At 32.5% G+C, this 27115-nt stretch overlaps 5 protein-coding genes and 1 non-coding gene across 6 annotated transcripts in view; 2 read left to right on the plus strand and 4 right to left on the minus strand.

The window, feature by feature from the left end:
- Nucleotides 1-362: 362 nt before the first annotated feature.
- l(3)80Fg (dnaJ homolog subfamily C member 16 l(3)80Fg) lies at nucleotides 363-5409 on the minus strand. Its single transcript, XM_018542320.1, has 13 exons — nucleotides 5014-5409; nucleotides 4325-4391; nucleotides 4051-4244; nucleotides 3695-3975; nucleotides 3395-3585; nucleotides 2973-3307; nucleotides 2502-2805; nucleotides 2172-2320; nucleotides 1674-1898; nucleotides 1307-1520; nucleotides 1138-1230; nucleotides 723-1067; nucleotides 363-540 (listed from the first exon to the last, which is right to left on the minus strand). Exons 1-12 carry the CDS (start codon nucleotides 5259-5261, stop codon nucleotides 948-950), a joined length of 2421 nt encoding a protein of 806 aa, XP_018397822.1. The 5' UTR covers nucleotides 5262-5409; the 3' UTR covers nucleotides 363-540; nucleotides 723-947.
- Nucleotides 5410-6714: 1305 nt separating this feature from the next.
- On the plus strand, nucleotides 6715-11927 carry Wdr24 (WD repeat domain 24). Its single transcript, XM_018542321.1, has 13 exons — nucleotides 6715-6900; nucleotides 7012-7109; nucleotides 7299-7415; nucleotides 7645-7867; nucleotides 8025-8238; nucleotides 8336-8584; nucleotides 8660-8820; nucleotides 9043-9226; nucleotides 9315-9483; nucleotides 9562-9709; nucleotides 9824-10328; nucleotides 10437-10598; nucleotides 11773-11927. The coding sequence occupies exons 2-13, from the start codon at nucleotides 7013-7015 to the stop codon at nucleotides 11899-11901; spliced, it is 2358 nt and encodes a 785-aa protein (XP_018397823.1). The 5' UTR covers nucleotides 6715-6900; nucleotide 7012; the 3' UTR covers nucleotides 11902-11927.
- A 1913-nt stretch (nucleotides 11928-13840) lies between these two features.
- Nucleotides 13841-13913, minus strand: TRNAV-AAC (transfer RNA valine (anticodon AAC)). Its single transcript has one exon. It is a non-coding gene; the product is annotated as a tRNA-Val (tRNA).
- Nucleotides 13914-14552: 639 nt separating this feature from the next.
- On the minus strand, nucleotides 14553-16283 carry RpL36 (ribosomal protein L36). The gene is made up of 4 exons (XM_018542329.1): nucleotides 16216-16283; nucleotides 15875-16013; nucleotides 15424-15558; nucleotides 14553-14746 (listed from the first exon to the last, which is right to left on the minus strand). The coding sequence occupies exons 2-4, from the start codon at nucleotides 16010-16012 to the stop codon at nucleotides 14663-14665; spliced, it is 357 nt and encodes a 118-aa protein (XP_018397831.1). The 5' UTR covers nucleotide 16013; nucleotides 16216-16283; the 3' UTR covers nucleotides 14553-14662.
- Nucleotides 16284-17111: 828 nt separating this feature from the next.
- On the plus strand, nucleotides 17112-21721 carry Non1 (nucleolar GTP-binding protein 1). Its single transcript, XM_018542318.1, has 9 exons — nucleotides 17112-17289; nucleotides 18680-18954; nucleotides 19030-19267; nucleotides 19348-19590; nucleotides 19659-19913; nucleotides 19994-20278; nucleotides 20358-20636; nucleotides 20802-20945; nucleotides 21198-21721. Exons 1-9 carry the CDS (start codon nucleotides 17242-17244, stop codon nucleotides 21348-21350), a joined length of 1920 nt encoding a protein of 639 aa, XP_018397820.1. The 5' UTR covers nucleotides 17112-17241; the 3' UTR covers nucleotides 21351-21721.
- A 2784-nt stretch (nucleotides 21722-24505) lies between these two features.
- Nucleotides 24506-27115, minus strand: part of mav (TGF-beta domain-containing family member maverick) — a 40700-nt gene continuing 38090 nt past the window's right edge. The window contains exon 3 of the mRNA XM_018542283.1: nucleotides 24506-25419. Coding sequence (XP_018397785.1) covers nucleotides 24614-25419 — 806 coding nt within the window. The 3' untranslated portion in view covers nucleotides 24506-24613. The remainder of the gene's footprint in view (nucleotides 25420-27115) is intronic.

The raw sequence follows: 27115 nt of genomic DNA on the forward strand, positions 1-27115 counted from the left end.
CAATATTCCATGATCGTGAGCGTAAAAATCTTGTGGGCATTCGTGAACATCATCATCAAGATACAACGAATTTTTAAGCAGATCATTTGGAGATAATCTTAAGCAATCGTTTGAAAATAATTTTGAAATTATATATTTGTTTCTGCTTAAAAAATTTCTTTTTGTATTTGCATCTGCTTTCCGACGTACATCCCAAAATTGTGGACAAATCAAATTATTTTTTTTGACAAATTTATAGATTAAACGAGGAAAATATTCTTTGAAACATTCTATGCAAACACAATGTCCTTGGGGACATATTTTTACATATAATAGAAATGCTAATTCATCGAAAAATGATAAATTTTTATCTCTTCCTTTAATTACTTTTCCCTGACTAACGATTGTATGATAAAACATCGATAAATAATCCGCATTAAGTTTGTATGCTAATGCAGCAGCAGTTAAAGTACATCCAAACTCTAACATATCTTGAATTGCTATCGCGTATCTATACAATTTAGTATCGTTTTCTAAGTTTTCACACTGCATTATAATAACCTATGAAAAAAAGGAAAAAAATAAAAATACATTTAAAAGTACATGTCTCTTGAAATAGTATCTCATAAATGTATTTACAGCTAAAATTATAGAATCTCAGTCTTTTATTCTACAAATTTTTTAAAGAAATTAGAAAAAAGTGTAAAAATTAAAAGAAGATATAAATAGCAAAAAATACTTACGAGGCACTTAGTCTCGATAACGTGTCTTTGAGGACGAAAATGAGTCCAGGACATGTACTTAGTTGGATTGTAAACACAACGACTGAAGCAATATCATCAAGCAGTCAAATTTAAAACCTTTCGTTAGTGTTGGAAAGATAAATATCATGTGCCAAAATATATGTTCCTAGGCGTCACAGTCTCCTCTATTCGCCAAGGAAAAATGTATTCGTTTTTTTTTTCCTTTTACTTGGCAGTGAACTCGGGCCAATAATTTATATAATAACGTTGCGTTAATCCTTCGAACAATCTGTCGAGCCACATCGGTAATCCATCTAAAAGGTCTTGATATAACATATTTTCACCCTGTAAGAAATATTGTTGTTAATGTGGTAACTTTTGAATCAAAAACATTTTTTAGTGTATTATCGTGTACCTCGTCTTGATCGGATTCGTCAAAACCGATAAAAGCGCCTGTTTCCGGATCATGCTGTTTTTGGGCAAGTTGCTTGGTCATCTTTTCCATACGCTGTAATATAATACAATTGTTTCATTTCCAGATAACATAGACAACTTCAAAGAATTCAGATTGTTTCAATACATACTTTAGAACCTCTATTCTTAGTACATTCTGGATGTTTGGCATGGTACATGCAGAAATACTTTCGATGTCCATTTAAGGACAAGACTGTGCCGACGCAGTTCTTGGCATTTATGTTTAATTCTGTCTCGTCGGGTAAAACGAGAGATAACAGTTTCTTATACCAATCAAGACCCCTTTCTAACGACATATGCGCAAACATAAGCGTTTTATTCTTTCTGAGAATGAAAACGATTTACGATGATACTCTCTTTCTCATACTGTCATACATCGTTATATAATTTATATATATATATATATATGTAAAATTTCATATAATTTGCAGCATAGAATCCTTATTAAAATAGGAAATACTAATAAACAGAGCGTACCTATAAGGCCACACAGCTTTATGAAAAGCTGGTAATAACTTTAATCGGCTTTGTGTGTCAACCAGCAGAACGATAGTTCGACATCCTGGTTTCAAAAGCCGAACTAATCCATAGTATTTCTCCACGCGTAATTCGTGCAATCGTAATTGCGGCTGCGATGAAAGCGACTTGCCATTGTCCTTGTACTGAGCACGTTCAGATTGCACACTTACTTCTTCTAGTTTACTAGATATAAAAAACAGAATGCACAAATTCATAACTATATATAAACATGTATATGATAATTTAAATTCATATAATACGCAAAATATTATTTCTCTTTGCAATATATTAACTTAATGTACATAATTAATGTTTAACATGCTTTAAGTAAATAGTAATTTATTATTTGGCACAATTATTTTTCACAGTCTATACTAAATCTTGAAATGGATTAATATCTGTAATATTAAAATTAAGAATCAGAATGTATTACATTACTTGATTAATTCTACTCACACTAAATATGACATTCCATATCCTGCAACTCCTATGAACATAAGAGTAACTAGTACCGATATCAAAGACAATACTTGTTCTTTTGTCAGATTATCGGATATATAATCTACCGCTAATAATGCCCTTCCTATTAACTTGTCTACAGTACCCTAGAAAAATATGTTAAAATATATTAATAATATGACATACTAAAGTCGTATTCAAAAACACTACTCGAGTACTTTTGAGTATCATTTTATTCTTGTTATTTGAGTAGATTTTTTTAAACGCAGCTTAACAATTCTTGTAGATCAAGAAGAATATTATGGATCATTGTGGAGGCATACATACCTGTGCATGTTCATCCGCCAATTCTCTTACGACAGCAGCATATGATAAAGCTTCGGTGGTACGTAATAGCCTTTGTATAGTTTTCTCTAAATGTCTACGCGTCTCGTTCCATATACGATCATTCTGAACAGCCTCAACCCATCCATGAGACAGCCATTCATATTTCAAGTGATTGGCATCTCGTCTCCATATGATGACAATGTGCAATAAGGGCTCTAATGGACTATTTTCACCGGCTGACAGTGCTGATACAAACTCAGGTTGCGTATCTTTGAATACATATGCATATCTTACACGTTCCGTGCTGTAAATATTATTAAATAAAATATTTAAGAAATATATATAGAAATTATTGTCATATACATTTTTATTCAAAACTGTATTATAATTGAACAGGGTAAATGTAATTATTAATATCTTATAATCATATAATGTATTAAAATAAGAATTTATTTATTAGATAGACATTACCTGTAAGATGACTCTAATGCCGCTTGTCTAAACTTATGCCTAGCCATGTCGTGCAGAGGACTATTTTGCTGCGATATCAAAACGGCGCACAACCGCTTTTGCGGCCTCAGCCATTCAGGTGGGCATATAGAATCTAACATAGCTTGATTTGAAAGTCTCGGTAATATGAGAAATTTATTATTAGCAATAACATTATGCATGGTTTCACTGGAAATGTCTTTCATACTAACAGATGCCATAGGTTTCTCAGAATTCTCATTAAAAAGCAGTAAAGTATCCAATTCGCCTGAGATTTTGTATTTTGACGTTATGTTTTCAGTTTCTGATATGCCAAACTATAAAAAAATATTAAAAATGACAATTAAGGGATTTGAGACTTATTAATATTGATTATATGTATATCATAAATATAAAACATTCACCTGAACAAAGCCGAAAGCTATTCGATCTCTATAATAAAAGGACATAAGTAAATACCGCAAGCGAATAAAGTCTCTTTTCTCAAATATCAAAGCGCGTATTCGGTTATCTGTCCAACCCGATAAAAAACTTTCTACATTGTTATTATTAATAATACTTATTAATTTAGATGGTAGTCTACTTCGTACAAATTCTGCAAAAAAACAAAGAAATGGATTTTATTAGTTCACAATTTGAAAGTTTATAAAACAAAACAGCGCGCGAATAAGACAAAGTATACATTTTAAAAAGAGTAAACATACCAACTACTTTCTGAATACTAAACGTAGATTCTTTGTAGATAGTAGTGCGCCCGTCTACGATAATTACGAGACACGGAAGAGAATGGATGCCGAGTCTTCTTGCCAAAGTGGGCTCTTTCTTGGCATGTGCTGTAGCCAAACCAAGTCCTAGAGGTTCTAACTCGTCGATCAATCGTCTCCAAGTAGGCTCCGCTTGCAGACACATGTAGCACCAGTCGGAGTAAAATAAGATTAAATATGGCATACGATAAGTCTTGGGCACTATCATATTCTCGAATGATCTGCAATTTACGAAGCATTTAATGTAATTTCTGTAGCAATGATAAATCGTTGTAACACGTGCAAGAAATACATACCGATGTGTGATGCTCATTTTATGGAACAATGTGATGTCTCTGCTTTGATAGTGAAATTTAAAATTACCGGTAAACAATTCTTCCAATGGATCGAGAACATTGAAGTGACTATCGTCCCTCCTTTGCCTGGACATACCTTCCTCCGTAATTCCATGATTATCAAACTTTCTTCTTCTCTCCGGATCTGTTAAAAGCTGAACCATTCATTGCAATAAGTTAATTTCTTCTTTTTACTGCTTTTTATATATTGTTTTAGATAAAATATATAACTTACTTCATAAGCTTTCGTTATTTCTACAAATTTATCCTCGGCCATTGGATGATCAGTTTTATCTGGATGCCTAAAAGAAAATCATAATGTTTAATATACATACAGAAACGTTTTATATGTAGAAAAAGCGTGTTTTTATCCAGATAGCCAAACTGCCAGGGGCAACTTGTTACAAACTATGTGTTGTATATTATGAGTGTAGTCTATTTTGCAACACTCATGAGCATTATTTATCTTTGTTTAACGCTTGATGAACAAGGATAAAATGATCCAAGAGCATTGTAAACATCAAATGAAATGAACTTTTGTGCTACAAATGTTTTAAAACATTTGACTAATCAGAAAAAATACAGGTCTATTCTTTGTAACTGACGTAGTATACACTTGTACTTAAAATGAAATACATATACATTTGAAATTTGACAAAAGTAAGATAAACAGTTTTAATAATAAAAGTTCAGTCCTACGTTGACGAGGATCAAGCCTTACAATGATATAAGTTCATTCCTGCTGAATATCTGATGTTATGTTATTGCTGGCAAGTCTTGGTAGCATCAGAAATAAACTTAAAGAGAACATAATGGATAGAAATCTAAAATTATAATCAAATTTGTTGGCATCTCTTGGTATACAACTAGCATTTGCTATCTGGATACATTTTAAAGTAAAAACATATTAAGTACGTTATTTACCATTCCTTCACGAGATGCTTGTATGCCTTCCGGATGTCCTGCAATGTCGCATGCTTTGACACGCCTAATATCTTGTATGGGTTACCCAAGGAATCGCCGGCGGTCACCGGCAGTGTCAATTGGAGGATCGTGAAGAGGCTCAGCAATAGGAACGCATGTCTCATTAACGGAACAACACTGGCAACTCGCGTAACGCCGCCGTGGACTTGCCGATTATCCGTCATTAAAAAATCAATTGACAACATCATTCGCGACGTAGCGGTGGGCCTCACGGGGATTTTTCTCGCGCGTGGCACTGTGCAGGCTACCTCGCCGAGTGTCACGGACCCGCGTGACGTTACCGTTCTCTTCACTTTCGACTGCCACTTGCGTTCTCGTCGCGTTCGGGATTAGATGACATACTTCTCGTGCGGATATCGTCGTTCACTTGTCGTCGTCGCCGTACAGAATGTCGCGATAACGTCGGCGAGAAGGAAACCTCTCCTTACATCACACTCCCCAGTGGACTGCAGCCGCCACCATGTTGCACCGGAACGGAGGGACCGAGGGACAGATATATCGAGGCATATAGGCCAGCAGGCTACTAGTTAACGAGGTCTGTTTTTATTTCTGCATTAGACTGCTCTAGAACTCTCTCCTTCTTGCTTTTACCGAATCTCAAATACATATGTTTATCTCATTTTAAGTTCCAAAAGTGTACACCAGTTCAATTACAGAAAACAGATCCCGATTAACACGGCCGATTCACAGACGAGGCGCGTGGCGAGTTTTCATGAAGTTCCCGCGAATCAACGTCGTCCACACTTCGCCGTCGTTGCCGTCGTTCGCTGCGATTCGTTTCTTCTATTCTGTTTGCGAACTGTTGCGACGTTTCAGCGCGTGCTTCAGCCGTTTAAACTCTTCAATGACAACCTCGTGTCGATTAGAGACAAGCCCGGCACCCGCTTGTATCATCATGTTGAATGTCAAAAGTTTATTCTGTGCTTGTCACAATATTACGTTAGTAAGTTACATTGCAATCGTCGCAATTTGTGTGAACAATTGATTATGTTTGACTCGTCGTAATATGCTTGTGATACTTTATGTTTGTCCCTGTACTTATTTGTTTTCTTTAAGATGACTTTGATGAAACTTGAGGAGACTCCGATTAGGTCAATCCAATCAGTGATCGATTCGACAATCATAATATTTTTTGCAACAAAATTTTTAGCATAATTTATCGTTTTTAATCTGATCTTTTTTCCATGTAACAGCAAGAGCAGGTTAATAATTCTGAACATGTCAATATATAGGTATTGACAGTTTAATCGTCGGTTAACTTAATCAAAGTTTGATCGGAGTTACCCTCAAGTTCATTTTTATTAATGTAAATTTTAACTTGAGATCAAGTTAATTTACTTTTTATCTTTTTCTAATGTTTAGGACTAGAAGAAGATAAAAAGTAAGTTAAATAAAAATTAAAGTTTATTCTATATTAGGAATGGACATTGGTTTCATATCAAATTTTTTGCTTCTTTCTGCCTCAAATTTATATTAAATATATATACATATACATATATGAATACTAATTTTATTTATGTACAGTGAGAGAAATAGATGCATCAAGCATTGTGCAGTATCATCTTGCTACAACGTGATTATGGATAGCTGAAATATATTCCATACAATCTTTTGAAAAAATGACAAATATTCATGAGAAAAAGGAAAATAACAGAAATTTGTAGAAATAGTTGTATGTTTTACAACTGTCAAATCATTTTTTGACAAACTATTCCAAAGTATATACCAAATAAACATTATGATTTATATAACTCTGTGACATGTGCTTGAGGCACATCTCTGTAAAACGAGCTCCCTAAAGCAGAAATTATAAGCAGTAATTAGAAGGTATGTATATTATTAATAATTCTTAATAATAATAATTTAATTTTGCGATAATAATTTAATGTTAATTCCTAATACTAATTGGATATTTTAATGTTAATTTTTGAAACGCAGTATGACGTCAAGGACAATATGCATCGCTCAAGAAGGACCTGCAAATGCTCTAGCCCTTAATAAAGATAACAGTCAGGTTGTGATAGCTGGTCGCAATGGTGCGTCTACATAAGTTTAAAATAAGATGTATTTAAAAATATAATTAGAATATATAGTACAGTTTATTATAATCTAATTGACATGATTGAAACTATTATAATTTATTAATTTTACCTCGTCAAACTTATTTTATATTTCTAAAGAAAATAGATCATGTGTGAAAGTTATATTACAATATTTTATTACAGTTTTTAAAATATTCACATTATTGGAAGATAGATTTGAAGAAGCCTGTAATCTTCGTGTTGGAAAGAATTTAAATCTGAATTTTTCCTGCAATGATGTTGCCTGGAATCTCAATGATGGTAATCCAATTGCTTATTATAATATATTAATGTAATATATTTATATTGAATCCTATATTATACAATTAATGATATTATAAAAGATAGATACCTGAATTCTTCCTAACTTGACTCAAATTTTCATGAATATATTTAATTCAATTACTTTTCTGTAAATTATATTTATATATTAATGAATTATATTAATATAATGAATCAGATTATTTTGTAATGTTTTATTAATTTGTAGATCATATTCTTGCAACTGCAGCAACAAACGGTGCGGTCGTTGTATGGAACTTGAATAGGCAATCTCGATCAAAACAGGATCACGTATTTGTTGATCATAAAAGAACTGTGAATAAAGTAAGCTTTCACATGACTGAACCTATGTGGTTGATATCTGGCTCACAAGACGGTACTATGAAATGCTTTGATTTGCGAATAAAAGAAGCAATCAAGACTTTTTATAGGTAAAGTAAGCTGTGTGGACTTATGTAGCAAGGTGGTCTATAAAGCTGTTAAATATAATGGTGAAATCTTTTTTCTTGTATCTGAAGAGTTTTTTTTATTTAAAAAGATTTGATTTAATTTGATGGTTGTTATATAATTATATATTCATGTTTTTAGCAATACAGAATCTGTGAGAGATGTCCAATTTTGTCCACAACAGCCTCATACTTTTGCTGCTGTGTCCGAGAATGGTCATGTACAGCAGTGGGATATGAGAAAACCAGAGCGTTACTTTCAACATTTTACTGCACATAGTGGTCCAATATTTGCTTGCGACTGGCATCCAGAAGCTACTTGGCTTGCTACAGCATCTAGAGATAAAACTATCAAAGTACTTTATTTCTTACATATTAATATAAACTTTTTATTATTAATATAAACTTTGTTGTAGAATGTATGATTTTACTTTATATATTGTAATTTTACAGGTTTGGGATTTATCGGGTAAACCAAGTTGTGATTATACTATACATACTATAGCCTCAGTGGGTCGAATAAAATGGAGACCTCAGAAAAAGTATCACATAGCCAGTTGTGCTCTAGTTGTTGATTGCAGCATAAATGTATGGGATATTCGCAGACCATACATTCCATTCGCAAGTTTCAATGAGCATAAGGATGTTCCCACTGGTGTGGCATGGAGAGGCAACCCACATTCGTTTTTGTCAACAAGCAGGGTAATACTATCAATCATTATTTGCTTTTTTTTATTACAATATACAGCACAATTCTTTTTATGTTCCATTTTACAGGATTGTACTTTATACCATCATGTTTTCGACGATGCAGTAAGACCAGCCAGTAAAGCAAATCCACAGAGTGTTGCAATCAATTTAAAACATGACGTTACATGCGCTTCCAAGGTAAAATATGAACCAGCAAGTATCGCAAGGCAACTAAGTAATTTAATGAGGTGAATGTTTTGTTATGTTTTATTATATAAAAATATTGCAATCATAAAATCCAAGATAAATAAAATAAACAAAATTGTTAATAAATTTAGATACCATTATAAGCTGTTAATTTTAATAATTATCTTTCAGTTAATAAGGATTTTCACAATAGAGTTGATTTTTGTTGTTTTAATTTTTGAAAATTTTGTTTTGATTTATTATATATCTTTGTTCTTTTATAGGAGAACGCCTGTAACAAATGATGATAATTTTTGCATGGCTTCAAGTGTAATGAATAGATTTCGTGGATGTGTACGTGAACCGAATTGGTTTAAGATAGCCGCAGAAAATTATTTGCTTTCTGGAAATTTAAGTGAAGCCTGCGATCACAATGCGCGTGTTGCGTATGACTTCGGCAATTATGTTGTAAGGAAAAAGAAATATATATATATATATATACATTGTATAGTAGCTTCAATATATTTAATAATAATAATTTTATTTATATCTACAGGTTAGCAAAGCATGGCAAGTCTTAAAAGTCATGTATACAGATCCATTCGAAATACTCCAAAAGAGTACACCAACGGTGCCTAAAGAAGATGTAGCCAATACATCAAATATAGTACCTGGAGTAACAAAAAGCTCTGGTATGGAACAATCAAATGCGAGTAAACAATCAAGTAAGTAGAAATATCATGAGCAACATATTAATATTCTACTTGCATCACATTTAATTGTATAAATTAATTTTTTCTTAGGTCATGAACAGGACGCAAGATCTCTTCAAGGAGAAAATCCTGCTGGTGCTGCCAGTGGCGGTGATGATGAGACTGAAACGGAAACTGAAGCACCGGAGAATCAAAATATCACGGGAACATCGAATAATACGACAACTGTTTTGCCAAGGTACTGAAATATATTTATCATCGTATAAATCCTAGAATTGTATTGCATGCATGTATGTTGAGATCAATTGATTTCTATTGATATAATTAGAATACTTAATGTTTCTAATTATAGGAGACCACTGCTCAGCGATATACCTTCTACATCGCGAGGTGATTTCATCTTTGGTGAAACCGAGTATGAGCCTGTGTCTTTGGAACATCACGGCGAAAGTAGGCAAACTGTGATGCGCATGGAGGACGATGATTGGACCAAAGAATTGCAGAAGGAGGCTTTTCCTTTACGACATGAGATCAAGGATCGATCTCCGCCACCAGAACAATTTCCCAATCACCCTCCTGATCTTGGCGAGAATTCAGCTTCTGTTATAGTCGAAGATCAACCTAAGTTAGTAGTTCCGGTTCTATCAAAACCTCTGCCTTTTGATTTTACGCCTCTAGTTCTGGACGGACTGCACTTTCACACAGCGATAAGAGATGTACAGACGACAGTTTCGATGCTCATTGTCTTAGGAGAAATAAGAAAAAAATTGAATATTCCCGTAGCTTTACAGGAACATTGGATATTAGAATACTTGGACATGCTTGGCAAATTTAAGCTCTGGCATGTAGCTACACAGGTTTGTTCATAATTACAGCATTATATTATTTAATTGCAACTGGTAATTTCTTTTTTAATAATTTTTATTAATGAATGATAAATACATAATTTAATATAAATAATTTAGATAATACAATTAGCATGGATACCTTCTATATCGCAATTGAATCAACAGTCGACTATGATACACGCGTGTTGTGTAGCATGCACAAAATCATTGCAACGATCTGCATGGTTGTGTGATCATTGCCATACTCCCGAGCATGCTTTATGCTCTATTTGTAATCAGGTAAGAGAAATTTAGGTCTTGTCATTTAAATTTATAAAATAATTTGTTTTATTTAAAGTAAGGTGAACTTAAAAAACATAGAAAATTACAATATTCAAGACTGTTTTTAACAAATGGGAAATGTTATATTTCATTTTTATGCAATGTTATATCTTTGAAATTGATTTATATTTTTTATTACTTTGATTTATATATTATTAAGAAATCTTATATATTTTTTAGTTTTTATTTTTTGAAATTTCATTCATATTGTTTCGTCCGTGTCCTTCCATCTTCGAGCGAGCCGAGCGAAGCGAAGCGAGGAACGCGTTGTCAGGATGACGAGTTGTTTTTGGTGACAGCTTGAGTTTGACAACTTAACGATTTTGTCAGCAAGCTATTCTGTATTCTTCTTGTATTCAAGCGTTGTGTTATGGTCCTGCGTATATATGTATGTCTCTTTATTTCCGCGGACCGAGCGTGCGCGTACGCAGTTTGCGAAACGATCGTGTGGGCGTAACATTTTGGAGGCTCGTTCAGGATCGTAAACAGACGATAGTTCATTCGCCGATCTTTATCAAAAAAAGAGCCCAAATGGAAAACGTGACAGAGACTTCGGAGATTTCAGCTCTAGAGACCGCCCTACAAGAGCTGGAGCAAACACCAGCGATGATAGCTTTGCAAGCCACGTTGAGAGAAATCCGGCAGCTTCGAGCGGAACGGCGGTTGCGCGAGGCGGAACTGTTTGCGGAGTTACAGCAACGGAAGGAGGAGCTGACACAGCTGCGAGAGAGTTTCCAGAACTACCTAACTCAGCGAAATATCCAGCTAAGTCTCTGCGAATACAAAATAGCTCGTGAAGCTGTCAAACTCAAGCTGTCACCAACAACAACTCGTCGTCCTGACGACGCGCTCCTCGCTTCGCTTCGCTCGGCTCGATCGGAGTCGGAACAGCAGGAGTAATAATATGTATGAATCTTTCTTTCAAAACTTGATTGATTTGTTATACAGATAATAGAAAATTGTTTTAAAGGTCTAATTCATAACAAATTTAGTTACAATTTAGTACAATTATATTATAATTAACATGGAAATTAATTGCATTCGATTATAATAAAATAATATTAGTACAAATGATAAATAAAATCGTTAAATGCAAATATTATTCTTATTAATATTAATATTTTTTGTGCAGGTTGTACGTGGTATTTACGTATGGTGTCAAGGTTGTGCACACGGAGGCCATATAAATCATATGAGAGAATGGTTTAATAACAATCGACAATGTCCTACTGGTTGTGGACATCTTTGCGAATACAACTAAGAAAATGTGTCGACATTATAAATGTGTATGTTAGAACTAAATTTTAAAACACTATAATAAGAAAATATTACCTAATATGAAAATATGACCTAATATGCCATTAGAGCTCCTGTATAAAGGACTTGTGTATATATATATGTATATATATATATATACATACAATATATGTGTATATATATATACATATAAAATAAAAAATTGTTTAAAAAATATAAATTATATATGTATATTCTTTCTCGTACATAATTTTTGTTTATTTATACAAAAAAAAAAAAGAGATAAAAAGAATTAAAATGAATAATTTTTGCGAGTAAAGTTTTTATTTAGTAGAAATTGCTCATATATATAATCATATATACACATAACGACTTTATAGAAAGTTATATATATAATTATATATAGAATATCATATTGCAATTATACATATTTTATACTCACAATTATACATATTTTTGTGAACAAAAACAATGCAAAAATTCTTTTTTTTAATATTTTTCAATTATTATTTTTCTATGAACAAAAATTATACAAAAGAAAAGGAACATATGTATATATTCTATATATAATTATATCCGCATTTTTTTTATTACATAAAAAATTTGTTATCAGATTTTTATAAAACTGTCAGTATTTGTATAACATTTCTAATAAGTGGAAATTTTATTATCCAAAATTTTATGTAACTATTATTATAGTAAAGCAAAAAATCCATATGTGTATGTATGTATACATGTATTACTAATAATACATGACATTTTGTAATTGTTAAAAGTATAATAAGATGTTTATGCACTTGCAAAATAGATAAAAAAACACTTTAAATATTAACAATTTTGCGAAAAGTCGCAAAAAATTTTTTTGTTATATTATATATCAATTGTAATATAATAAATAATATGAATGTATATTCTATTTGAATAATACAATGAAAGTAAAGTTACAAAAAATATGTTATTTACATCATAAATTTCCGTACTCTAAAGATTCCAGTTCTAAATTATGAATTTACATGATAAAGATAGAAATGTAGAAATATAAAAGCCTATGTCACCAGTTTCTTTTAAACAATCTAAATAAGAGTTTGCGATTAAAGATAATCCACAAATTACTTTCTTTAAATTATCCCTGTCTTTTTCCTCTTTCATTCAAAATAGCAAAATAAAAAATTGAATTATAATTGGAATATGCATCTTTTGATCCTCCAAGAAAGCATAAAAGTTATTAGAAAAACATCTTTCAAGAGGAGGTCACTGGAAGCATAATTATATTTAATTTAAATTTTGCGCTGTTGAGTAATGAGATGGTAGTATTATCTATAGTCGGTATTGTAGTTATTAAATTTATCAGTAATTATAATTACCGACATTGTCTAATTATACATTTAAAGAGTGTTAAATTTTTGCACCACTCTGCCACTTCTTGTAATCTCCTGTATCTCCCCTTCAACATGTTTTCCTAATAACTTTGACGATTTTTCGAAGGTATCAAGAAGTACGTGTTTCAGCTCTCATCTTGCTCCTTGGACTGTCTTGAAGAATGATTTGTACAATAATAAGAAATTGGAAGTATTGTAAAATAATATATAAAATGTAATGTATATATTATAAAATTATTATTTAATTATATTTTACAGTTACATAATTTAATAATTTTGATGTAATTTTAATAACAGTTAATAGTAAAACAAAATTTAATATGAACATATTAACAAATTGATTAAATATATTGAGATTTATATTTTTATAATTAATAAATGCGTTTTTTCTTTTAAATGTGTAGATTGTGAATTATGAAATAGCTTACTATATTAACAACTTCAATTGTCATTTGATTACAATATTCGCAAAATAAGGCATAGATTTTAATAAAACAGTGGATTACGCCCAGTAAGTATTTTATATTTGTAATAATAATAAAAAAATTTTTTTTTAGACAAAAATGTTTCCGCCCGGGATCGAACCGGGGACCTTCCGCGTGTTAGGCGGATGTGATAACCACTACACCACGGAAACTGATGAAAGTAAGCGGTTTACTTTTAATATATCTAGTACAATAGGTATGTAAAATTTTATTAAATTATTTGATGTTTTTGAATATTATTACTAAATATATTACCAAAGTGAGAATTAAATACTAGTATCAATTATCTTTCAATTTATTTTTTGTCACAATTAGAATTTATTTAACGTTGATAAATAAATTATCTATAATTAATAAAATTTTGTTTTGTTCTTTATTAGCTATTAATTTAATTAGTAGGTAGTTAACATTATACATTAATAGCAATGTATAAATAGTTTGTTATTACATTCTAATTGCTAAAAGCTATTTTTATAATTAATATCAATTCTTATTGGACCGCTAAATTTCAAACCGAATGAGACAATGCCGCAGCAGTCTGAACTGGATCATGGATGCTTCTAAATAATTGCGTAAATTTATATACTACATAATTTTTCGATTACGCGCCAAAATTTTTTCAGAGTTCAAACGAAATATTTTTGTAACTTATAAAAATTATTTCTAGTGTTTGTTTTTTTTACAATAGTTTGAATAATGTATGTAGTTTTTTCTATCAAATTAGACAAAAATAGGTCGTTAAAATAAAGAGTAAACAGGCTATCAAGTTCTTGTTCAATTTATTTGAATCAAAGCTGATAAAAGCATTGAGTGTTCTTGAATAATGTACCCCATGCATCGATATCGAAATATTGATTTATTCAAGTACATATATAGCGGTTTACAATTTTAATGAATATAATTAATGATGAGCTGCTTTCCTCATCTGTACCAGGATATTTCCAAGCTCCTCTCGCTTCCTTTTGGCACGGATGTGTGTACCCAACTAGAAAAAAAAAACACATCTTATTTAGAAATAAAAAAAAAACATTTACAAACCTCTACTTCTTTCTCACTAAAAAAGTTTTGATATTTTCAATAAGAAAGTATCCCTACTGTGCAATCTCACTGATGTCTCCTCTCTCCACAGCACATTTACAAAAATCTAATACTGACCAATTTATTACTAAAAGACAGTACTGATTTGGAGTACTAAATGTACTGAACAACTAAGCTCTTAATAATTGAAATAAGGAATTCTTTACTTCTTTCAGTATTGGACAGTATTAAATTTTTTAAATATAAAGGCAGAAGAGAATATTAAACAAAACGGGTTTGAAATAGTTATAATCTTTTAAACCTTTTGTCCATAATAATAGAATTTTAAGTTCTTGGAGAAAGAATTAATAAGTCACATTTGAACAATTCAGCCATTTGACCAATGTGATTTCTTTTCAGAAAGTAATTTGAGATCTCAGAGTGAGATTTTGGCATTGTGGATGTAAGATCCTTTAGCTTTAAATCTTTTTGCATATTTTTTTATTCAGCTGTTAATATCCCAAAGCAAATTTGATTAATCTATAAAACAGAACTTAAAGCATTATGAAATTATTTGACACTATTATAGTTATAGTTTTACTAAAAACCTGCTATTATTTAAAACTTGCAAGAAGAGACATTTACCCTTCTCTTCAAGAATTTCAAGGCGCGTTTATCCTTTGACACCTTCAACAATTCCATGGCGCGCTTTTCATAAGGGGCATGTCCTGTAACTTCTCGGATCAGATCCCTTACGAACTTACTATGCTTGGTTTGTCTCTGCGATAAAAAATTGAGGATGATTAACAATATATATGAGAGAAAAAAAGAAAAGGCAAGTAAGCTTCTTGTAATAAATTATAGTGCATCAGCTTTTTAATTAATACTGCAAAGAGCTCTTTGTTGATCAATATACCATATACACAATAATAAATATATTTAACAGAATGCTTGTAGTTATCAAAAAATTTTTGAATGTTGGTTAGATTATATTTTTAAATCTATACTTGTAGAGAAATAATCCTCAGCAAAAACAACAGTTGCTCTGCTGAACGCGACAATTGAGAAAATTGTGGGTTATACATTTTCTACTTACACCTTTTATCCTGGACGGTCGTACGCAGACGGTCTTAGTCCTTTCCTTCGCGGGTATATTTTTGATTTTAGACACGCGGATCTTCGTCGTTTTGTGGCCCTTATTGAGGCCGACGGCCAACTCGTATCTCGGAGCCATCCTGTGGATAGAGATCAATTTGTTTTTTTAGGTTATCTCACAAATTATACTTATTCAATGTAAATACGCGCGAGTCGTGTCTCGATACAGCGAATTATAAATCCAACTTGGATGCCAGAGCGAGGAAATTGTTCAAATTTTTTGCATCATAAAAGGATTGCGATAATATTTAACGATTTGAGATCTTACTAAACTATGCTAACCTTAGCAACAAACGTCCACGCGTCGAAAAAGAGCTCCCATTTCATGCAGGCGCATGCGCGTACTGGCGTAGCAAGCTCTGAATTTCGAAATGATCGAAGTAATTTGATCGAGAGGTGAAATTAGACTAATTATTTCTAAGATGAGAAATTGATGAAAATAACGAAAATTAATGGCAAGCCAAGGCGATGAAATGTAATATTTCATGTTGTAAAGATTTGCAAATTCAATGACAATTCCGCGCTGAAAATTTTTCTGATTTTTTAATATAATTTTTTATTTTCTTTGTATAAATTTTTTTATAATTTTCATGCAATTAAGTTTTAAAATTTTTCAAAATTGTGTATATAATTTTTTAGAAAACTTTATTCAGATATTTTTTTAAGAACATTTTTTAATTTTTTACAAATTGGAAGTACTGAGAAAGTCTATATAATATAGGAGCGATGATATTTAAAATCTGCATTAATTTTGTGTGGTACAATATTCTAATAATTCTCAAAAAACGTAAGCAATCAAGTAGGAAAACAATAATAAGCATCTTATGCCGATCTTTAATTAAATTATTTTTGCAGTATAATATTTATACAATATTTATATAACTTTATATTTTCTTATTTTTGTATTTTTTAATTTTACAATGCATTACAATTATAATCTATTTCTTTTAGTTTTTTTACATTTAAATTAATTTGCTGTTTATACAAATAACCTAGATAGAGCAGCTAGAAAAGAAACAGAGAGAAAGAGGAAAGTGAGATGGATGTTTAGATGGCGTTACTGGAAAACTTACTCATTTCGCGCATGCGCATTTTAGGCTTCACTAACATCAAAGGTGCCGACAGCGAGATAACTGAATATACTGTGCAAAGCCTAAACTGGTATATAGACACGTGTTTTTCCGACTCAGAGGGACGTGAGAAAGTGAAATATCCTGTGCTTTCTCAAAACAACGGATATTTATTAAAAAAGAGAAAAAAAAGGAAAAATACGTTTTCTCTCTAACATTGAATTTAATAAGCTAAAAAATGGTTTTGTACAATTTCAAGAAAATTGCGGTTGTCCCAACTGCAAAGGTTAGTAACATACATTTATCATCTGAAATTTTATATGTTTAGATATGTCCTAATATTTATTATAATTGCAATATTTATTGTAATACAAAGGAAAATCGGAAAATAAAATAAATTTTATTGATCTCTTACATAATATAGATTAGCAAAATATATACAATATCATCCCATCAAACGCAAATTGATTGAAATGGATTAAAGTAGATTCAGATTTTTTCATAAATATATGTACGGATTCATGAATGTTAAAATGAATCCTTTTCAATCCTGAATACATTTTTATTCATTTATAGGAATTTTGTACGGAGTATATTTGTATGCCTTTCAATCTAAAAATAATATCAGTTTTTTCAGTACATCGTGAATACTGTTCAATTTAAAATTTTGAATAGAAAACGCAGTTTTTCAATCCAGTTGCATCCAATTGAATAAAATTAAATAAAAAAAAAGTTTTCGCTGTTTAAAATATGCATTCAAATAGACAAAATGTCCAATCCATTTTAATTCATTTTTGTTTGCTGGATATTTCTCAGTATAATTATCTGGCTTTGTAACATAAATTTCATATAACGAAGAAAATTTCTGGCTGTCTTTGAAGTTATGTATGCACTTCCTAGGGGTTGATATTTACAGTCAATTTTTATTTTAAGATTGTTTTACATAAATAGTATCTTAAGTTACCAAGGCCATTTATAGTCTGTTCTTAATATTATATGACTGTCTGAAGTAGTGTCTTAAGATACTAATGCAGCCTTCTGATTAGTTTGTGATCTCCAGACTGAACTTAAGATGGCCTTGAATATAAGAACTGATTATGAATACCTTAGCTTAAGATTATTTTATGACATCTTAAGACTGTACTTACAACAGTATAAGTCCTAAATTCTGCAGTTAGTTCTGTAGTTTATCTTATTTTAAGATTGTCTCAAGTAATATCTTACAATAATAATACAGCTTTGTAATTGATTTATTTCAAGATTATACTAAGACTATCTTAAATATAAGAATTGACTAGAAATATTAACCCTGAACTCTAGAACAATTGAAATTAGTCACCCGCCACACAAGACCTCCTTCAATGATTGCAACAAATAAAAATCAGAAGTGTAGGACTAAAAGATTAGATCAGAGTGTGAGAATTTAAAATAATGTATATATGTCTTTGAGGAAAACCAAAAATCTTTTTTACAGGTGGAATCAGAATATTTTGATTATTATACAAAATGTATTGCAAAGTTGGATAATTATACTGAGAAATGATATTGTATATATTTTGTTCATGTGTATTGCACATGTGAAAAATAAATAAAAATCATTTTCTAATTTTCCTTTATATTTTTGTATTACAATATTTTTTCACAAAACTGTGTAATGAGTTTTATCGTCATCATAGGACTTCATTGATATAATCTTATCAAAAACACAACGGAAAACACCAACTGTTATTCACAAACAATATAAGATCACGAGGATACGTTCTTTCTACACGCGAAAGGTGAAATTCACTCAACAGAACTTTCATGATAAATTATCTCAGATAATACAAGAGTTTCCCAAGTTGGATGATGTTCATCCATTCTACGCTGACTTAATGAACGTTCTGTATGATAAGGATCACTATAAGTTGGCTCTTGGACAGATAAATACAGCGAGACATTTAATTGACAAGTAAGAAAAGAGTTATTTACATATAATTTACAAGATTTGTTCTAATTGTCTTATAAAATACATTTTTGATTACAGTGTAGCGAAGGATTATGTTCGTCTTTTAAAATATGGAGATTCCTTATATCGGTGTAAACAGCTAAAGAAAGCCGCTCTGGGTCGAATGGCCACGATTATGAAAAGACAGGCAGCCAATTTAACATATCTTGAACAAGTCCGTCAACATTTGGCTCGATTGCCAAGTATAGATCCTTACACGCGCACGATAATCATATGTGGATTCCCAAATGTTGGCAAGAGCAGTTTTATTAATAAAGTAAATAATACATAATAATTTTACAATTATTTTGTCTATAAATAGTATTTTATTACAACATAATGTGATTCATTTTACAGATTACTCGAGCCGATGTAGAGGTTCAACCGTATGCATTCACAACGAAATCTTTGTTTGTGGGACATACTGATTATAAATACTTGAGATGGCAAATAATAGACACACCTGGAATATTGGATCATCCGCTGGAAGAAAGAAACGTCATAGAAATGCAGGCGGTGACTGCTCTCGCTCACTTGCGAGCCGCTGTGCTTTACTTCTGCGACTTGTCGGAGCAATGCGGTCACACTTTGGAGGAACAAGTGAGCTGTGAAATATAACACTTGTGATCTGTAATATTAATGTTATAAACTCCGTTTTGTTTATGTAGGTAAAACTTTTTGAATCCATAAAGCCTTTATTTATGAACAAGCCTTTAATAATAGTCATGAACAAAGTGGATATCGTACGTTTGGAAGAATTATCTCCGGAAAAGAGGGCTATTCTGAAGCCATTCGAAAACGATACAAATATACCTGTGCTAGAAATGAGCACCATCACTGATTTTGGCGTGATGGAAGTGAAACTGGAGGCTTGCGAGCGACTTTTGGCCTTTAGAGTCGATCAAAAGATCAAAACTAAAAAGGTAATTAATCCAAAGATCCTTTAACACAAAATCCGCATGTAAAATATGCAGTTATAATACACAATTTATAATAATTATAGGTGGAAGGACTTCTTAATCGATTGCACATTGCTCAACCGAAAAGAATAGATCCTAATCGCGTTCCGTGTATACCGGAGAGCGTTCTGAAGAAGAAGCAGGCTGCGGCGGAGAAAGCCACAAGGAAGCGTAAATTGGAGAGAGAGATAGAAGAGGAGATGGGAGACGATTATGTGCTTGATCTGAAGAAGAATTACGATATTGAGGGAGATCAGAAATACGACATCATCCCAGAAATGTGGGAGGGTCATAATATAGCGGATTACATAGACCTAGATATCTTTGAAGTCAGTGAAAACTTAATTATATCGATGCGTGATTGCAAAAGCGAAATATACCGTTTCTACACCGTTTTTTCATTTTCAGAAATTAAATCAACTCGAAAGAGAAGAGCAGTTGAGGGAGGAGGCCGGTTTTTACGATTATAAGGTGCCAGAGTTAGGAGAAACGATGCGCGAGATCAAACAGCTGGCGAAACAGATTCGTGAGAAGAAGTTCCTTATGAAGGATGAGGCGCGAATACTAAAGGCTTCTACGAAACCGATTATGCCGCGTACAGCTGCGGCTAAGACCCGCGATCGATCGGTCGCGAAACTGAAGGAGCAGATGGAAGATCTGGGTGTGGATATGGAAGATACTGAAAACGTGAGTGCCAGTATTTAAGTGTTTTCAATAAGATAATTTATGACAATTTTTTATATCGTACTTTGTTAATTTAGTCACCGTTTTATTGTAATTTATTAGTTTTATTGTACCAAGTATTATATATATTATATTATAATACATTCTGTATTAATTATAACTATATAGGCGCACTTCAAACGAACGAGAGGACGATCCAGGTCGCGCTCAGAACCTGCTAGAAAACGTATGCGTGTGGAAGCGGCGTCACAGTCGCGTGCTCGCAGCGTCTCGAGACCACCGCGAGATGAGATGGGCGTTAAAAACACAGAAGTAAGTCAGAGCCAAATAAACGATGTAAATTTGAAAGCTTCAGCGTAACAGTGATCTAATCTATTAAATTAATCTTAAAATGAAAATACAATTAAATTTAAATTAACTTGTTCAATTTCTTCAAAAAAAATGTAGATTATTAAAGAACTGAAAATATCTCATTTCAACTATTTTCTAATTTACGAAAACATTTACATCTATTGTATTTACGCAATAAACAGAAATATATATCATTGTTTGCGCTTATTGCAGATGAAGATGATGCTGAAAAGTGTAGCTCATAAGGCACAGAAGAAAATGGCCAGGAGAGGTCTCAAAGGCGAGGGAGATCGTTTTATTGGCAATAAAATGCCGAAGCATTTATTCTCCGGCAAAAGAGGAATCGGCAAAACGTCCAGGAGATAAAACTTTTACTTATATCTCACGTTATAATCCTTCATTTATATTATATATTTCTGTGTATATAAACAAAACCGTCATCTTTGTAAATGTAATTTTTAATCCAGATTTTGCATTCAAGATACTGTAACGAAATATTTCATTCATCAACACGGATGCTGACCTATTTCTGTTTGATTTATGATTATTGATGCGATTACAGTTTGTGAGTGAAACTCACGTGCTTATTAAAGAGAGAGCGAAGATCGCTTTGCCTTTTCTTCATCATTATCGGTCGCTGAAAATATAATAGTATAATAGTTTTTTGACGATTCGGTGTAGCATAAATGCGTGTGATTGCACACAAGGTAACCTTCGAACTCGAAACGGGGTGAGCAGCAGCGTCACGCTTAATAAAACTTTATTGCTGTCGTGGTCAGATAACCCTTCGCGTCAATGGTAGCTTTACATTGTGTTCTATTCATAAAATCACAATGATCGCATCAAAACATCGATTTAATAGTTGTATGATTCTAATTTTGAAATGTTGTCTATAGAACACTCTACAACTTTATAAATAATAAAAATAATAGAATATTGATAAATTAATATCATTATAGATAAATAAAAATCACAAATCGAACTTTGTTCTAATTTTGCGTTACTCTAAATATTTGAATTTTAATTATTAAGACATGATGTTAAAAATTTGAAAGATTGTAAGAAGACGTGACTCTTTGTTTTTTCGATAAAAATGAGAATCATTTCGCAGGACTTTTTCTAATTTTCTTTAGTTAAATACCACCGTAAAGTGATAGAAGAATGAGCTTTTTTTTTTATTGAAAGCTGCTTCGTGTTAATTATGTATAACGATCATTGACTAGCGCAAAATTTTGTATTTGACTTCTGTCTTTTCGTAAATCTCGATTCGCTAATGATAGTAATTAATACAAAATTGTAATAAGAAAAATTTATTCGTATTTTGTAAAAATACATTTTGAAATTCGCGCCGCTTCAGAGATAAGAAGAGATTACTTCTTTCAAATCATGTTCTCCTGATATCCTGAATTTAGCTACTGAATTTAATTTGCATCTTTTTATTTGAATTTGCATCAATTTGCATCTTTTGAAGGGCGGGATATTTGAATTATATATAAGATTGTGTAACTTCTTACAGCAATATGTTGCTCTAATAATTTTGACGATTTGTGGAGTGTAACGAAAGACTCATATTCCAAGTCTCTCTTATCTCAATGCAGTAGTCAGTCCGCAGGAAGTTATAAATTAATCGAATTTATATTTAAAAAAAATTCGATTATATGATTAAACAAATGAGCTAACTTAGAGAGAAAGATTTTATATATATATTAAAAAAAATATATATATATATATATATTCTAAAGATATTGTCGAAATTTAAGAAAAAAAAAGAAAGAAAGGATAAGAATATCATATATTGATCACTTGTGAAGTTACAATAAAAATAAATAGTATTGTATTATGAATCTTCTCTAAAATGAGTTGTTTAATAAATTTTATTCCTTTATTAATATATAAGAAAAATTAATTTAAAATTAAGACAATTGTAAAAATTGGTATTTCTTGGTATAAAATCAACTCAAATTTTGATTTAAATTTCAATTTATTTAGATTTATCAACGCACAGTAGGAGATGAAAGAGAAATAAGCGCGTCTTTTTATTGGAAACTGATAGATCATATATTTAAGACTTCGCTATAAATGGATCTCCATCATTAGATAAGTTGACAATAAGAGGGACAAGAATAACGACAATAAAAGGGCGCCGCTAGATGGTTAATTAGATTATAATTTTACAATAGTGCACGCAATCATAATTTTTTATACAATTTGATACATCAGACGCATTAGAAAAACAACGATCTTGTTTCTCATCGATCTTGTTGAACGCTCGATAAATATACGATACACATTGCTTCAATAAAATGCGAATAATATTATTATCTCACAGATAAAACTCGAAATGCTCACGCATACATGGAGATTACAGTGCGGCGGCTATCGATCGACGTGGATCTCGTGGAAAATATTTATGTAATGGAAATTTTTGCGGAGGGGGGAGGAGCGGCAGAGGAATCGAGAGATTGTTTGGGACACTCAGAGATTCCATTCGTAATACTCTATAGGAACTAAACGAAACCCTCGATACAAAACAGGTTCGATAAGAGCAAAAACTTTAGAAGAACTTGTGTCACAAAGTTACGTTAGCATCAGACATCGACCCGCTCGTTTCGCAGAAGCCTAGCGTGATTATAATAAATTAACAGATAGAGAGTATGCATTACAAGATGATGGCGGGGACGCTTACCCGGCTAAAAAAGGAAGACATGTCCTTACAGAAATCTACTGGCCAATTTAAGAATTTATCACACGCATTTTTTAAAAAGAAAAATTTATGAAAAAATTACAGATTTTTCTATATTTTTATATATTGTACTTGGAAGTAATATAAAAAGTTTAGTGGCAATTTGAAACTTTAAGGATCAAAAATTATTTTAATAAGTATAGACATGTTTTTAAAAAATAATTAAGATAAAATTCGAAAAATTTTATTTTAACTATCAAATATTGTATCACTAAATAGAAATATTAACTTTACTGAACTTTCATATATTATACACATATATAACATTCATTTTTATACGAAAAAAGTGTAAATTTCCAAAATTAATTACTTATTTTAAGTATCTATCAAAAGCATTGTTGTTCAGTGCTTTTAATACTCCAAATAAGTAATTAATTATTGTCTTTCAGTAATAAATTGGCCAATATTGGATTTCTGTTATGGTAGTCATCGTTGCTCACTATTATCGACGATTCGCAACGATTCGCTTCCGCTTAACCGGGTCTGAATAGAGTGAGAATGTCCTAATAATATAAAATACGATCGCTATATAATAAGGAATATAATGACAAGTAAATATCGTTAGTATCACAGTCGATGCGAGACCCTAGGCGAGCTTTTACAGAGTCTGAGTGTTCGGTGATGCCTTGGATCGTCCGAATCGTACGAAGAAAGAAAAGAGAGAAGTAATGGAAGTCTAAGGGGATCGCGCACGTGCACGAAAATCTTAAAGTCGAACGACAGTACATTCTTTTTACTTTCGTTACATTATCAGTATATTTATTTTATTAGTGTCGTAGTATCTTAACGCGAATGCGGATGGCATCACCGAACTACAATTCGGACGATTCTTTGGTGAGTCCTCGGCCATGGTAGACTGTTTCACTCTCTTTTCCTCTCCTCTTCTTTACGAGCAGGCGCATTCCAACACCTGAATGTTCTTCCAATAGGACACCTTCAGCTGCGTTGACTGGTTCTCGTCGAAGTAGACGATCATCAGCTGGTCGAGCTTGCTGGGTGCACAGCACGGCTTAGGTACCCTCTTCCGGTCCTCCTTCCACAACAGGCTCTGTAGCAAGGCGTGATGATGCGCTGGATTGTACCGAGGCGGGCAACGGCCTTTACAGTAACCGGCATCAAAGCCCTTCGGGTATACGATGAACTCGAAGCCCTTTAGATCCTTGAACATCACCGTCAACTCGTGCCGGCAGCATTTCTTGTTGTTGTCACCCTTGCACCGGCTGCGCCGACCCTTGTGCAGTGGCATCAGTTCCTCGGGAGTGGACCTCTTCCTTCTACCACTTCCAGGTTCCGACATGGTGAACACGTTCAACGTTGCGTGGGAAACCTCGCGGCGTGTCGGCCGGCTATCGTGAAGAAATTCCAGTTCGAGGCCATGGTTCTCCAGACCGTACTCGAGCCAGCTCGTAGCTGCCTCGGTAGAGTCCAATTCCATCCACCGGGAACCCGTCGGCTCACCCTGCGGGATCTCGCGCCGCAGCAGGAGACGTCGGGAGGTCGGCGTGCGGAGATAGACCAGCGCCTCGAGATCACGTGGACGTCTGTGATCACCTTGAAGAAGAAATCTCAGGGACGCGTGATCGACCGTGACGTCCTCCGCGTCGCCGGAAATCGCGACGGGAAAGTACAGGGAGTGACGATGGTACCCTCCTCTCCGGCTGAAACCAAGGCTCGATTTGTTCCCCGGATGTTCTGTAACGAGAAAGATCCGTCGATGAGTACATATATCGTTACGTAAATGAGAAGTTGTGGAGTCGGCAAATTCGCATCATCGGGATCACTTCTAAATCGGATGACTTTATATATTACGACGGCCATTAGCGAATTCTAATTACAATATTATAGTATTAAATGTGTAAATGCTGTTACATAGATAAATTGTCTTTGATACTTATCCAGAGAGAAGGTGTTAATGTCATTAGTAGAATGTAATGCATCTCGTAATAATGTAGTACCATGTAATAGCAATATCGCCTCGGCAAAATGTAATTAATTACTAATAGAGAATGTTGCGCGTTACGCAACATTGTCATCGAAGCGCGACCTAAAACGAATGGAAGATAACAGATTCCAGTTCCTGCGTATTAATTAGCGCGGGGGAAAAACTCTTCGTTTAGGTTGCAATTGAATTCTTGCAACAATGACACGGAAGACTGAGCAAGACTCTTGCTCGTAATCGTGACTCAGTTTCGCTTTGTCATCATTGTCAACGTGGTGTTCGTGCTACACACGTATACCTCGAGATTTACAGATTATATTCACGGTAAATTTAGAGCCGCGACGAAGAACAGCTCGCCTATTGTCTACGTTTATACCGTTGCAGAGGGAACGAACCTTTGCGTGACCCTTGAACAAAACCAGACTACCAAAAAAAGAAAAAGTGAATATCTTTAAATTCAAGTCGATGTTGACGTATACGGGATGGCGCTTTATGGTTGGAATATCTCCAGTTTTGTCTTTTACAGATGAACTGATAAATCTTCACACTTTACACATCACACATTTATTATAATGACATAACAAACAAAAAATTTTATTTTGGAATTGCTTTCAAAAAAGAATAGAAATATAAAGAAAAAAGAAAGACCGTACTTTCATTATATTCTAGAATCAATTATTACATCAAAATTGCATCTTACAATTAACATTAAAAAATTTTAACGATTCAAATCAATCAAGTTTTCTAGAAGACTTTGTCGTAAATCTTTTTGCAGCATATATTGATCATCTTGAGTGTCCTACACAAATACTTTGACAGTCCAACAAAATTATTATCAGATCTGTATCTACTAAATTTTTGGATACCATATTTTGTTGAATTATGACATATTGTAACACAATTACATAGAAAGAACGGTCATACTAAAATATCTAAAAATTTAGCTAAATACAAATTAAAAAAAAAATTAAAAATTCATCAAAATAATTATGTAGAACACTCGAGCTGATTATTCAAATGTTAAAACTTTTCGCAGCATTGCTCATCATGCTTGAGTTTTCTTACGTAATTATTTTGATATATATAATTCAACAAATTATTTTCTAATCTAAATTAAATGTTTCAGAAAAAATTATTCTTTCCATGTGAGCGAGACATATTTTTGCCACACATTTTACAAAAAGAAAAAAAAGTTTTTTTCCAAGTATCGCTTAATTTAATTAAAATAAATTATTGGTAATGATAAATAAGCGATAAAATCTTGTGTAATGTAATTAGAATAATATATTTAGTATTTTAGTAAAATTTATATACGATGTAAAACAAGATGTGTCTCGATGATTCGTGCGATCGTAGTTGCTTTCGTGCTCGAGCTAAATTTTCGATGAAAGCGCAACACGCTTAATGAAAGAGAAGCAAACGGAAACGATGTTTTGTCGGGGTTGTTTT

The sequence above is a fragment of the Cyphomyrmex costatus genome, unplaced genomic scaffold (assembly GCF_001594065.2).
Source record: "Cyphomyrmex costatus isolate MS0001 unplaced genomic scaffold, Ccosl1.0 scaffold33, whole genome shotgun sequence".
Lineage (NCBI taxonomy): Eukaryota > Metazoa > Arthropoda > Insecta > Hymenoptera > Formicidae > Cyphomyrmex > Cyphomyrmex costatus.

What these genes read in the sequence shown, in the direction of transcription:
- Non1 (XM_018542318.1), top strand. Translation starts at nt 17,242, where the DNA reads ATGGTTTTGTACAATTTCAAGAAAATTGCGGTTGTCCCAACTGCAAAG. An exon ending in AGAGCAGTTTTATTAATAAA is followed by an intron (nt 19,268 to 19,347) that starts GTAAATAATACA and finishes TTCATTTTACAG; the next exon opens with ATTACTCGAGCCGATGTAGA. An exon ending in GTCACACTTTGGAGGAACAA is followed by an intron (nt 19,591 to 19,658) that starts GTGAGCTGTGAA and finishes TTGTTTATGTAG; the next exon opens with GTAAAACTTTTTGAATCCAT.
- RpL36 (XM_018542329.1), bottom strand. Translation starts at nt 16,012, where the DNA reads ATGGCTCCGAGATACGAGTTGGCCGTCGGCCTCAATAAGGGCCACAAA. An exon ending in GACCGTCCAGGATAAAAGGT is followed by an intron (nt 15,559 to 15,874) that starts GTAAGTAGAAAA and finishes TTTTTATCGCAG; the next exon opens with AGACAAACCAAGCATAGTAA. An exon ending in TGAAATTCTTGAAGAGAAGG is followed by an intron (nt 14,747 to 15,423) that starts GTAAATGTCTCT and finishes TTTTTTTTCTAG; the next exon opens with TTGGGTACACACATCCGTGC.
- Wdr24 (XM_018542321.1), top strand. Translation starts at nt 7,013, where the DNA reads ATGACGTCAAGGACAATATGCATCGCTCAAGAAGGACCTGCAAATGCT. An exon ending in CAACTAAGTAATTTAATGAG is followed by an intron (nt 8,821 to 9,042) that starts GTGAATGTTTTG and finishes GTTCTTTTATAG; the next exon opens with GAGAACGCCTGTAACAAATG. An exon ending in ACGACAACTGTTTTGCCAAG is followed by an intron (nt 9,710 to 9,823) that starts GTACTGAAATAT and finishes TTCTAATTATAG; the next exon opens with GAGACCACTGCTCAGCGATA.